The following is a 13905-nucleotide window of genomic DNA, read 5'->3' on the forward strand; positions in this document are numbered from 1 at the left end:
TAAACTGGGTTACTCAAGATCAGCCAGTCATAGGTGGCTCGACGGTAATTCATCATAAAATGGAAATGGTACATCTGGAATCAGGCATGAGGCAGGTCAGAAGGTACAAGAAACTACCTAAGCAGGTGACCCAGACACCCATGTCATTACCACTGTGGCACTGCCACTTCACTGTCATCACATCTATGGCTGGTCACATTGAGGACCAGCTGACAGAAGAGGAAAAAAGCTGAACCTGTTTCATGAATGGACCATCTCAATATATTGGTGAAAATAAGCAGCTGAAGCCCCTATCAGTGGTGATCCTGAAAGATGATGGGGAGAGAAAAATCCCCTGCAACCCCATGAGCAGAACTTTGGCAGCGAACCTGTGCATTCGTTTGTGTGGAAAGAGAAGTAGCCCAGGATAAGAATATATACATACTCATGGGCAGTGATGAATGGCTTGGCTGGTAAGCCAGGGGCTTAGAAGGAGAAAGATTAGAATACTGGAGACAAAATGGTCTGAGAATATACACATGTGGATGGATCTATGAGAATAAGCATGACATGTGGAGATCTTTGTATTGTATCTTAAAGCCCACCAAAAAACAACTACCATGAAAGAGGCACTAAACAACCAAGCAGACAGAATGACACTCTGCCAGTTGATGCCAGCAAGTCTCTGTCATAAACCACTCTAGTGCTGGCACAGTGAGCTCATGGACAGAGTTCTAGGTGGCAGGGATGAAGGCTATGTAAAGACCAACAGCATGTGCCCCATGTTTGAGTGCCAAACACTCAAGTTGCTGGCAACAGAAACAAATGTGGAGCCCCCAGTATAGTGACATCCCTAATAAAAACCAGCCACTTAGTGACAAACTGATTACACTGAACCCCTTGGTGAATTCCAGCAATTCATTTTGACTGGAACTGATATGTATCTTAGCTGCAAGGTCTCAGACAGCCTCACCACCTTGGGGCTTATAAGTGATTGATCCCTCAATGGGATCTCACATAACATTGCCTCTGACCAAGGGATACATTTTATAGAAAAGAAGATGTGGCAATGGCCAGTGGGTCCCATGAAGATGAGATCTACTAGTTCTATTTCCTTTGAGAGCTGATAGAGTGATGGAGCCACTTTTTGAAGGCACAGCTGTGAAAGCAGCTTGGAGCTACCAGAATGCTGGGGGAGAATGACGATACCTTGGGAAAATGAGGCATCATCTTCCAGGATAATTCAAAGACCATTATGAAGTGTGTCTTCAGTAGTAGAATAAATGGGCCCAGGTACCAAGGAATGAAAGAAGTCTTCCATTTACCATCAGTATCAGAGACTTACTTAGGGAAATTTGTCATCTTTATACCTTTAGGTTCTGTAGGTCTAGACCAGTGCTGTCCAATAAAAATAAAATGTGAGCCACGTATATAATTTAAAATTTTCTAGTAGTCACATTGAATAAGCTAAAAAGAAAAGGGTGAAATTAATTTTAACAATGTCTTTTATTTACCCACACGTACCAGTCACATTTCAAGTGCTCAATGGCCACATGGGGCTAGTGGCTCCTGTAATGGACAGTGCCAGTCTAGAGATCTTAGTTCCTGGAGGCAGAATGCTTCTACTAGAGGAAATAGTAGGTGTTCAATTGCATTAAGCTCCTTATGCCAAGAAGTCAGCAGGCAAGCAAAGGAGTCACTGTAATGACAGGGTAATTGATCCTAATCATTAAGATCATGTTACATAGCAGATACTGGACAATTCACTTGCCACTCTTGGTATTCCCTGGCTCAATTTGTATGATAGGTTGACAAGTGAAGCAGCCACAGCCTCAGAAGTCCTGATGACCAGGGGCTCAGGTATCCCAGAGATGAGAGTCTAGTAAGACCCCAAGACCAGCAGAGGTGCTAGCTGAGCATGAGAGGAATCTAGGATGGGGAGCAGGAGAGGAAGAAGAGGAATATTAGCAATGGTCTTCAGATAAGGTGGAGTAACGTGAGCCTGCCTTTCTCAAATACGTTTCCCAGGACAAGAAACTGTCAGATTCCTGGAGGAGCTACTCCAAGATGAGGTGAAATTTCTATACAAAGTAAATGGACAGTAGTGGGTGGTACTGGGTACTACCCAGAACCTCCCTTCAGGGCCAAAGCGATCATTCCCCTAGATGCCTGAGTGCTGGCTGCTGATGGCCCAGAGAGAAGGCCCCTTCTGGAAGTTGCTTCAGCCAAAGGAAACTGCCTGGCTATAAATCCTAGGTTATATCTTCCCCAGGGGCATTCACATCTCCCCGGGATCAATGTGGAAGAACTAAAGCCCAAATTAAATTTCTTACCTCATTGAGGGACAACTCTGAAGGGCCACCCTGGCATCAGAGTTTCTTATGGCATCTGCTGAGGCCTGTTGTGATTGCTTCACAGTTGAGCATCTACCTCTCCCCAATCCTGCCTTCCTCACTCTCTTATAGGTATTATTCCCAAGAGCACTCCTTAACAAACATCCCTTCACAAATCTCAGCCTCCAGGTAACTTGACAGAAGAAGAATTCACATTAATTAAAACCCCAGAGTGACAACTAGATAAGAAAGTAGCAATGAACAATCTTAACCATCATCACTTCATTCATTTATGATTACATCTTATTTTCATGATGCCCTTCTACGGTTTTGTAGGAGAAAAAAGACATAGTCATTACCCCCTAACCACCTCTCCATTTCCAACAAAGCATGGTTCCTCTTTTGGCTTATGTTCCTTAAGGAACATAAGATTACAGATTTTCTCTTAGATTTGAAAAAACCTAGTTGCCTCGTCTATCCCTGAGTTTAAACACTTGCCTATTTTAGGTGCTTTCTCACAGTATATTTTGTAGTCATCACTGATCTTCTGTATGGCCATCTTTGGATTCTTGTAGCAAAGCTCCTCAAAGGACATTTTAGTTATGTCTGTGAAGTAAGGAAAAACAGAGATAGAGTTTAGTTGTCCAAAGTCTGGGTTCAAAGATTCATATACTTTTGTTAAAGTTATTGCCTTTAAAATGCTGGGCACGGTGGTTCTCGTCTGTAATCCTAGCACTTTGGGAGGCTGAGATGGGCGGATCACGAGGTCAGGAGATCGAGACCATCCTGACTAACATGATGAAACCCTGTCTCTACTAAAAATACAAAAAAATTAGCTGGGTATGGTGGCGGGCGCCTGTGGTCCCAGCTACTTGGGAGGCTGAGGCGGGAGAATGGTGTGAACCCGGGAGGCGGAGCTTGTAGTGAGCCGAGATCAGGCCACTGCCCTCCATCCAGCCTGGGCCACAGAGGGAGACTCTGTCTCAAAAAAAAGAAAAAAAAGTTATTTAAAGAGGCCAATAATGTTTTAATGGGATGTTTACAGAAATAATACAAGTTCCCTAAGCTAAATTATAAGCAAGGAAATAAACCTCCTGTCCCCTTCAGAATGAGAAGATCCTCTCCTTCTTAGGGAAACTGACCCATGGAGATTATTTGCCCGAGGGATGCTAGGGTAACCAAGATACGACTTGAAAGAGCTACTCTTTTTTAATTCATATATGAGAAGTAACTCATACAAATGAATGGCGACTCCTTCAAAGCATCCATCTGTTGAGGGATTGAGTAGCAAATGTATTTGTTCTTTTGCAGAGACGGGTTTTCGCCATGTTGCCCAGGCTGGTCTTGAACTCCTAGGTTCTAGCGATACTCCCGCCTTGGCCTCCTGAAGTGCGGGGATGAGACCACAACTACAAATGCATTTCAAACATTCTACTATTGCTTCAAAAAAAAAAATTGAAGCCCCTAAGAATAACAAATGGCAAAGAACATGCTATGCTATGTTTTCCCTTTCTCAGCTCTGATTTTGGGAATTACTTTCAGAATTAACTTACACATCTGAATATTATCAATAGTTGCAAATCATTGTCCTTCGGAGTGGATTTTTTTTTCTAGAAAGAGCTATATATCATCTTAAGTTATGCATGATGAATTGAGAGGGAATACCTTTTTGTATCCAAAATGTGGTGAGACAATGAGGCTGAGATAGCAAGAGACGTTTTAACAATGATCTGGGTAACAGAAGCAGAATAGTAGCACCTTACTTCCTACCGAGGAGAAATATTCATTTGGGTTGTGAGCTCTGGGATTTAGAGTATATCTAAATGCACAGAGTTCTCCTGGAACTCTCTAGGCAGTTCAGTACTTTCTGAAGCTATACTATTTGAGTCTATAAAGAGTACTGGGGTGTGGACCCATGAATGTGAGTCATCATCATCATCATCATCATCATCATGTGTAACCAAGGAGAATCTTGACCATAAGTGTTAAGAGCAGTGGATTATTTCTGCAGTGGATCCAGGTTTCTAGTCCTGTATCAATTCCTTCCTTGCTGAGCAACCTTGGGCAAGTCTTTTCACCATTCTGGAAGTCATGTTTCCCTATATAAAAGATGATAGTGGTCGGGTGTGGTGGCTCACACCTGTAATCCCAGCACTTTGGGAGGCTGAGACAGGTGGATCACTTGAGGTCAGGAGTTCGAGACCAGCCTGGCAACACAGTGAAACCCTGTCTCTACTAAAATACAAAAATTAGCAGGGCGTGGTGGCAGGTGCCTGTAATCCCAGCTACTCTGGAGGCCGAGGCAGGAAAATTGCATGAACCTGGGAGGTGGAGGTTGCAGTGAGGCAAGATAGCGCCACTGCACTCCAGCCTGGGAGACAAAGGGAGACTCCATCTCAAATAATAATAATAATAATAATTTTTTTAAAGTACCATACATAGGCTAGGCATGGTCGCTCACACTTTTAATCCCAGCATTTTGGGAAGCCAAGACAGGAGGATGGCTTCAGCCCAGGAGTTCAAGCCTAGCCTGGGCAACATGGCAAGACCCCATCTCTACAAAAAATAAAAAATTAGCTGGATGTGGTGGTGCATGCCTGTAGTCCCACCAACTTAGGAGGCGGAGGTGGGAGCTTCACTTGATTCTGGGAAGTCATGGCTGCAGTGAGCTGTGACTGTTCCACCACACTCCATCTCAAAAAAAAAAAAAAAAAAAAGATAATGTTCTAGCTCTGGTACTCTGTGAGTTTATTTAGTGTACAGCTTGAGATACCAACCTACCTGAGATTTAAGGCTCTGATTTGGCCAAATGCAAAGAAGGCCCTTTATTAGGCCAGACTTGTGCTCCAAAAGAGCAGTGATAGAGGAAGTAATGATATGTGCTTTGGAGAGGGACAAGAAGCTTCCATGGAGGGTGGTTCACATTCTTACTGGCTATTCCTGGTGCCCCATAGCCACCAAAGTAACGCCTATTGCCCAACATATGTGTGGTGAAACTCACCAGCCATCTTTTCTTCTACTTTGGTCTTGATTCCTGGGAAAGAATCTAAGATCCTCAGGGTTTAGAGACAGAGTGGAATTTCTATGGTTAAAAAAGAGGGCCTGTTCATGCTAGATTTAAATAATTTATGCCCAAGCATGGCTCTGAGGGGCAGGCATCCAGGGCATCTTGGTTTGTATCTAGAGTGCATATTAAAGTTTTAAAAAAGAGCCGGATGTTACATTCTTTTGGTAATCTAACAAGTACCATTTACTTAGCACCTGCTTGCTATATAAATACATTACCTCTAATCCTAAACAAGTTAGAGGCCATTATCTCCACTGTGTAGATGAAGAAATTAGATTCAGAGAGATGGAGTAATTGCCCAAGCTCACAGAGCATATGAATGGTACAACTGAATTTTCAAAGCTTTTGCTTACTCTTTACCCATGTTTTTCGAAGTGTAGGTCATGACTCACTAGTATGCCAAAAAATAAATGGTGACATTGTTAGCTTTTATATGACATGAAACATAATAGAATAAAGAATGTTGGAGTACAGCATCTTATGTAATAAGGGCAAGTATTGCTTTGAAATTTTTTTTCATATATATGTGCACACGTATACACAGGTATATGTTTAAGGAATTATGAAGTCAAACGTATTTATTGTGGATCAAAGTTTGAGAAATATGCAGTACTCCAACTGCCTCAACATAGATAATTAAAGCAGTATGCTCAATTTGAATAATAATGACCAACATTTACAGTATTGAATTCTTAAGTGATTGTCAAACATTGTACTAATAGCTTTCATAGATGATCTCAGGTCACTTGCACAAGTTTGTTATTATTCCATTTTACAGATGGGAAAACTGGGGCTCAAAGAGAGGTTAAATACATTGCTCAAGCATACAAGTGAATAGGAGAGCACGGGTGTAACCCCAGACTTCTGGGACAGCAAAGCCTTTTGCTCCTAACGACGTCTCTCCACTGCCTGGGTGGGCTGGTGTGTTATGTTAGGGAAGCGGGTGACTGTAAAATATATTCACAGAAATGCGCTTGGACCCTATTCTGGAGGAAATGTGGTGAGGTGGAACATGCTTATCAGATGCATGAAATGAAGTATTCAGCATCACCTGTGGTGATGCTTTGGTGGGCAAGAGTCTAGCTACACTTGAGCACTCTGGCTCCCTCAGATCCAGCAGGGAGCTCTACGGTCAGTCTGTCTGGATTCAAATCCTGACTGCAACTTACTCTGACCCTGGGGAGGTCACATCCTCTCTGTGCCTCAGTTACTTAGTACTTACCTCATAGGCTGTTTTGATGACCAAATTAGGTAATCTCTGCATTGTGTAGTGTTGATGCTTAGTAAATAATTAGTAAATGTTAAATATTATTTTCCAGTTGCCCATATGTAAAGGTCAAAAAAATTACAGTGACTGCTCTGACCTGTTAGAAACACTGGAGATGTTAGCTCTACCTGGAGGGAGCCTCCTTGTTTCAGGTCCTCAGTAGCTATCTTTCGCCACTGCATATAGTCCATTTCCTTCATGTCAGCCAAAGCCTGGCTTAACTCTAGAGACTGCTGAATCCTCTTATAAAGAAGAATGTTCTCTTCTTTGCCTATAAATTCTCTTTTATGCTGTCTGGAGCTGATGACCCTGTTCTGTGTCTAAGAGAAGAGGGTGAGGGGAAGACTGCATTTGTTACAGGAACTAGACCAGAAGCAATAATTTTGTAATAACTCAGTGCTCCATGCCTCCCTGTCACATGGTCTTATGCAGGTTGTTTTCAATTGTTAAGAACCATTGATCCTTTACATGCCAACCCCCACCCTTTTCTAATCAAACTCATTTTCTATAAGGGAGAAATTTTCTGTGGTTGTGACTTTTTCAAAGTCATCTTATGCACTGAGTCCTTTTCTTTGAGAGGTTTAGCTTTAGAACAACAGGGACCATGCCAATCTTTGGTTGACTCTAGGAAAAATAACAATTTCATTTACTTTAACACACAACCCTTTTAAAACAGTAATTACTCTCTCTTCTTCCCTCATCCTCATGATTCCTTCCTAACCCAAAGTCCTTCCTACCGTAAAAAGGAGAAACCAGTAGTCCTCTTCATCCAGAAACTCATCATACCAGGGACTGAGCATCTGAAAACCAAACACAGCACATGCATTATGAGGTGGATGGTCAGCTTGCTGCATCTTTCCTGCATATGTTCACCTGGGAGCAGAGTAGGCTGAAGATTCTGGGTTCTGTAATTCGGAGATCTAATGGAACAGCAAACATTAGCTATGACCAACTAGGAGGCATTCTTTTATCTCTGAATAGAGGAGCTAACACAGCCTCTCTCTAAGTCTCAGAGAAGAGTACTAAATATTCACTTAAGAAGAGAGATGACAAATAATTTACAGAACCATTACTTAACATCTGCATATTATTTCATTCTGTTCCAAAGTAATATCTCATTTTTTCTCAAAATGGCCCTGAAAACCAAGGGTCTTTCTTTGGTGTGTCTACTCATATCTCCTACTTGAAGACCTTACCCTTTTGTGAAGAACATTTTATTACATTAAAACAAACACACAACAACAAAACCTATGAGTTAGTGCTTAGCTAGATATATTAACACATACTCTCAGTTTCATTCATTCATTCATTTGACAAATGCTTTATGAATGCCTCTTATGTGTCAGGCACTTTACAACTTGCTGGGAATATAGAGATCAACATGCTGCAAGTGTCGCTACAAGGAGCTCAACTTCCAGTGTGAACAGCAGCATAGCACATGCTCTAACAGAGGTATTAACAAAGCTTCTGAATCAGTCAGGGAAATCCAGGAAGAATTCATAAAGGTAAGGAGGTTTAATCTAACGTGCACCTTGCAGGATAAGTAGGAGCTCACCACAGGGAAGTTGAGTAAAGATCATGCCAGGCAGTAAAAAGAGCTTAAGCAAAGACATGGGGATAGGAAAGAACATGTTTGGGAATCATGAGTACTCCAGTGTGGGCTGAAATGTAGCATTCATGTGAAGAGCCCAGGGATGGGGAAGTGGCAAGAGAGGAAGCAGGGATGCGTTGGAATTATATATGAGGGACTTGAATGCCTTGCTGAGTAACGTGGGGATTATTTTGTAGGCAATGAATTGTTGATAGTAATTTTTAAGAATGTAAGATTATCTCCACCAACTGCCTCAATCATGCAGCGAAAAGGTGAGTTTAGGGATATAAATTTTAGTAGCTTTAACAAATCTCCTTGGCTCCTGGGAAACTTGAGTGAAGTATATTCCTGAGACAATTCAGTTCAGTGATTGAATCCGAGCAATATGTAATGTAATATGTTACTCATTAATAAATAAACTGTAAATATATATTAAATATGAATAATAAAAAAGCATGTGTGAAATGAGCACCCTATTAACATCCCTTTTGGTTTAAAAGGTTTATGACTAGGCCGGGCACGGTGGCTCACGCCTGTAATCCTAGCACTTTGGAAGGTCGAGGTGGGCGGATCACTTGAGGTTGGGAGTTCAAGACCAGCCTGACCAACATAGAGAAACCCCGTCTCTACTAAAGATACAAAATTAGCTCCTCATGGTGGCACATGCCTGTAATCCCAGCTGCTTGGGAGGCTGAGGCAGGAGAATTGCTTGAACCTGGGAGGCGGAGGTTGCAGTGAGCCAAGATCACGCCATTGCACTCCAGCCTGGGCGACAAGAATGAAACGCCGTCTCAAAAAATAAATAAATAAGTAAAAAAGATTTATGACTTAGGCTGGGTACAGTGGCTTATGCCTCACGCCTGTAATCCTAGCACTTTTGGAGACTGAGGTGGGCAGATCACTTGAGACAAGGAGTTTGAGACCAGCCTGGGCAACATGGTGAAACCCCAGCTCTACCAAAAAATAAAAAATAAAAAAATAACTGGGCATGGTGGCATGCACCTATGGGAGGCGCATGCCACCCACAGGGAGTACCACAAATTAGCTACTGGGGAGCTCAGGTGGAAGAATCACCTGAACCTGGGAGGTGGAGGTTGCAGTGAACCAAGATCGTGCTACTGCATTTCAGCCTGGGCAACAGAGGGAGACTTTGTCTCAAAAAAAAAAAAAAAATTATGACTCTACCTAATAATTAATAGATAAATAAATTTATTTCTTAAGAAACAATGCTTAATAGAGCATTTTTGATTAAAAGAAACAACCAGATATACATTAAAATAATAGTCATAAATAATAAATATGATAAAACAGCATCTAAAAACCCTATAATAGTTTTTTGTTAGAATGTATTAGGATTTTCTTTAGAATTGAGCTTGTCCATCACTTGATAAACCCTCCCGGCCCCTTCTCAGAGCAGTGTGTGATGCACTAGATCAAGGTTCTGCAAACATTTTCTATAAAGTGCCAGATGGTAAATATTTTATGATATATGGGCTATATAGTCCATTGCAAGTACTCAACTATGTAGTTGTAGGACATGGTAGTATGTAAACAAATGGGAACAGTTTTGTTGCAATAAAACTTTATTTATGGACACTAAAATTTGAATTTCATGTATTATCCATGTGCCCTAATATGTTCTTCTTTTGATTTTTTTTTCCTACTATAAAGAAATGTTAAACCATCCCTAGCTTGCTGGCCATGCAAATACATGTGGGAAGCTGAATTTGGCTCCCAGACTGTAGTTTACTAACCTTGCAATAGACTGAGCAGGAATCTGGACATTGGCTCTGCACTTGTCAGTAAATAGCAGTGAGACCTGAGAATTTGGCCCATCAGCTGTACAATGAGAGAAGGGATGACAGAATCTCTAATGACCTATTCTAAGGTTATATGTGTCTGATAAAAGGTCAGAAGAGGATGAACATGTATTTACCTACTCACTACCAGGCGCTGCATATAGAGTGTCTTTGAGGTAGCCATTATGATCCCCAATGTACTGATGAGAAAACCAAGGATCAAGATGAGTGATGTCAGCAAGATGGCTGACTAGAAGCCCCTAGCACTTGCCCCTGCCTCAATAAACACAGCTGAAACAATACATGAATAACTACATTCTAATAAAAGTTAAAATAACAAAAGGAAAGTGTATATTGAAGGAGTAACAGAAACCCTGATGAGCACAGAAACTCAGGATAGCCACAGAGAGAATGAAAGGAAACATTGGGCCTCCACCACCCACTCCCTGAGCCTGGATCAGCTGGGGACCAAGAGGAACTTCTTCCTATTGTGAAAAGCTAGGCTAGAAGATCTCAGCAGCCCTCATGAACACATTAGACACCTACAGTCCTCACCACTGGGGTCCCCTGCAGTCCTCACAGGCACTAAGCCCAGCTGAGGGAGCTGCCTAACGGCCACACAGCTATGCTCCCACCAGAGAAGGAGTTGACACTGTGCCCTGACTCCTGTGGCCTGCAAGACTACTGTGCTATACCATCTTGGAACTGGTATTACTGCTGGAATGTGTCTTGCTCCAGGGGCAAGCAGCCACAGCTTCCCTTCATCCCTGAGGGTAAACTGCTGCCAAACCACCCCCACCCGATGACCTGACATCCCCAAGCCAAGTTGCAGGCAGCTGTCACACTCTTCCCCTTGGGGCCAACCTCAAGTGGAACTGCTCTGCCCACTTCTACCTAACCCCTTCAGGCTGAACATTAAGCTCTACACTCCCTCCTGGGGAAATGGCACTTTGGTAGAATTGCTTTATCTACCACTCTCAGCTGCAGCTGCACCCTGCCCCTAGGGGCCTGAACTGAAACGGCACACTGCCTCCTGAGGAAACAGTGCCTTATTGGAGCTGCCCCATATTTCTCTCCCAGTCACTGCTGAGCCCCGAACCTGTGAACTGAAGCCAAAGCTTCACACGCCTTTCTGGGAAAATGATGCATTGGTGGAACTGCTCCATCTATCCCTCCAGTTGCTGCTGTACCCTGGCCCCTGGGAAAACAGAACCTTGGCTGTTCAGAGCAGTCACATGATTCTCATGCCTGATTTAAAGCAGTGTCCTGCCTCCCAGAAGAGTGGTCATGTACACCAATACCTAAGCTGAGTGGCATCTTACATCCCAGGGAAATAGTGCCTGGGCTACCTGGAATAGTTACAACCCTGGGCCTAAGCTGAAGTGGCACTGAGCAGCTGTGTATTCCAGGACTAAGATGACATAGTACCCCAGGTCCCAGGGAAACAGAACAGTGGCTGAGCTGAGGCACCCCACACTACAGGCCAAAAGAATTATAGTACCCTGCTTCCCTGTAGCTGAACTAGCCCTCTAGAGTCCTAGTTGCTAAGACATCCCTTTCCCTGTATCCCAAGTATTCTAGGATATTTGGTGCCACTGCACCTGGCTTCACAGTCTGGGATACTTCTGAGCCCCACCGTCCCAGGGTCTAGAGTCACCGCTACACAGTGCCTCATCCCTAGGGAACTGAGTTGCCACTGAGCCCTATTGGCTCAGGTTCCCAAACCCACTCTGTGGGCCCAAACCTCCAGAGTACCCCTTCTTCCCCAAAGCTGGACCAGAGCTGTGCTCTGTCCCTCAGGGTAGAATTACAGTTACAACCGAACCCCTGGGCTTGAGCTCTTAGGGGGTGGTGCAGAGTCACATATCCTGGCTCTGTGGGCAGCCTACATCCAACCATTCCACATAAAGTGAACGTGCACCCCAAGACCCAAGTGCTACTAATCTGTACAATAAACTCCTGTGACACAAATTTACCTATATAACAAACCTGCACATGTACCCTGGAACCTAAAATGAAAGCTAAAAAAAGAAAATAAGCAAAATAATAGAAATATATGTCTATAAATATTATATATACACATTATGTCTCATTTGAAATATAATACAAGTATATTTTATGTATATGTCATAGATGCACATTATATGCACATATGTATTCATATACATTATGAGAATTATACATTTATTTTATATATACACATATATTATGTATGTATTTTAAAAATTATTTTTAAGTCCTTTATTAAGGTATGATTGACACACAAAAACCTGTAGAAATTTAATGTATACAACTTGATGTCTTTGAAGATAAGTATACACCCTTTAAACTGTCATCACAATCAATACCACAAACCTATCCTCCAAAAGTTTCCTCCTGTTCCCTTTGGTTTTGTTTGCTTTTTTCTTTCTTTTATGGTAAAAACACTTAACACAAGACCTATTCTCTCAGTGAATTTTAAGTATACAATATAGAATTGTTAAATGATATTTCATATGTTGTACAGTAAATTTATCTCTCGTGACTGAAACATGGTACACTTTGATCAACACCTCCCTAAAGCTGCTGGCAACTGCCATTCTATTTTCTGCTTCCATGAGTTTATCTGATTTAGATTCAATACATAAGTGAGATTATGCAGTATTTGTCTTTCTGTGTCTCACTTATTTTAATTAGCATGATGTCCTCCAGGTCTCATCTATGTTGTTGCAAATGGCAGGACTTCCTTCTTTTTAAAGACTGAATAATACTCCATCATATACGCCACATTTTCTTTATCCATTCAACTTTTGATGCACATTTCAGTTGCTTTCATATCTTGGCTATTGTGAATAATTTTGCAATGAACATGATAGTGCAGATATCTCTTCAAGATCCAGATTTTAATTCCTTTGGATATATCCCCAGAAGTGGGATTGCTGGATCAAAAGGTGATTCTACTTTTCATTATTTGAGAAATCTGCATACTGTTTTCCATACTGGTCACACCAATTTACAGTCTCACAAACAGGAATGTAAATTTGGGCATCCAGTGTGAAAAATAGTATGCAGGTTTAGTGTTAGTGTATAGAATCACAACTGTTTTTGAATATTGATTTTATCCTGCAACTTTACTGAATTTGCTTATTAGTTTTAACAGTTTTTTGTGGTAATTTTAGGGTTATCTACATATAAGATAATGTCATCTGCAAACAGAGGCATGATAGTTTTACTTTTTCTATATAGTTTCACTTCTTCCTTTTCTATTTGGATGCCTTTTTTTATTTTTATTTTTTTCTTGTCTACTTGCTCTGGCTAGGACTTCCAGTATTTTGTTGACGAGGAGGGGCAAGAATGAGGATCCTTAGCTTGTTCTGGATGTTAGAGGAAATGATTTCAGCTTCTTGCCATTGAGTATGATGTTGCAGCAAGCTTTTCATAAATGGCCTTTATTGTGTGGGAGTACCTTTCTTCTATGTGTAATTTTTGAGAGTTTTTGTCATGAAAATATTTTGAACTTTGTCAAGTAATTTTTCTGCATCTATTGAGCTGATCATGTGATTTTTACCTTTAATTCTGTTAATGTGTTGCATCACAGTGATTGATTTGCATAGGTCAAGCCATCCTTATAACCCAGGGATAAATCCTACCTGGTAATTGTGTATAATTCTTTTAATAGGCTGTTGTATTTGGTTTGCTAGTATTTTTTTCTTTTCTTTTTAAAGACAGCATCTTGCCTGTCACCAGGCTGGCATGCAGTGTCACAAACATGGCTCACTACAGCTTCAAATTCTTCCAGAAATCCTCCCTTCTCAGCATCCCAAGTAGCTAGGACCACAGGCACACACCACCATGCCCAGATAATATTTTTATCTTTTATAAAGGCAGAG

General features: G+C 41.7%; 1 protein-coding gene across 1 annotated transcript in view; it reads right to left on the reverse strand.

Annotated features, from left to right (window-relative positions):
* Positions 1-13905, reverse strand: part of RGSL1 (regulator of G protein signaling like 1) — a 114579-nt gene that overhangs the window by 68892 nt on the left and 31782 nt on the right. The window contains exons 8-10 of the mRNA XM_054484636.2: positions 7384-7446; positions 6744-6966; positions 2811-2918 (exon numbers count right to left, since the gene is read on the reverse strand). Of these exons, the coding sequence (XP_054340611.1) occupies positions 2811-2918; positions 6744-6966; positions 7384-7446 (394 nt within the window). The remainder of the gene's footprint in view (positions 1-2810; positions 2919-6743; positions 6967-7383; positions 7447-13905) is intronic.

Source organism: Pongo pygmaeus, chromosome 1 (assembly GCF_028885625.2).
Source record: "Pongo pygmaeus isolate AG05252 chromosome 1, NHGRI_mPonPyg2-v2.0_pri, whole genome shotgun sequence".
NCBI classification, from domain to species: domain Eukaryota; kingdom Metazoa; phylum Chordata; class Mammalia; order Primates; family Hominidae; genus Pongo; species Pongo pygmaeus.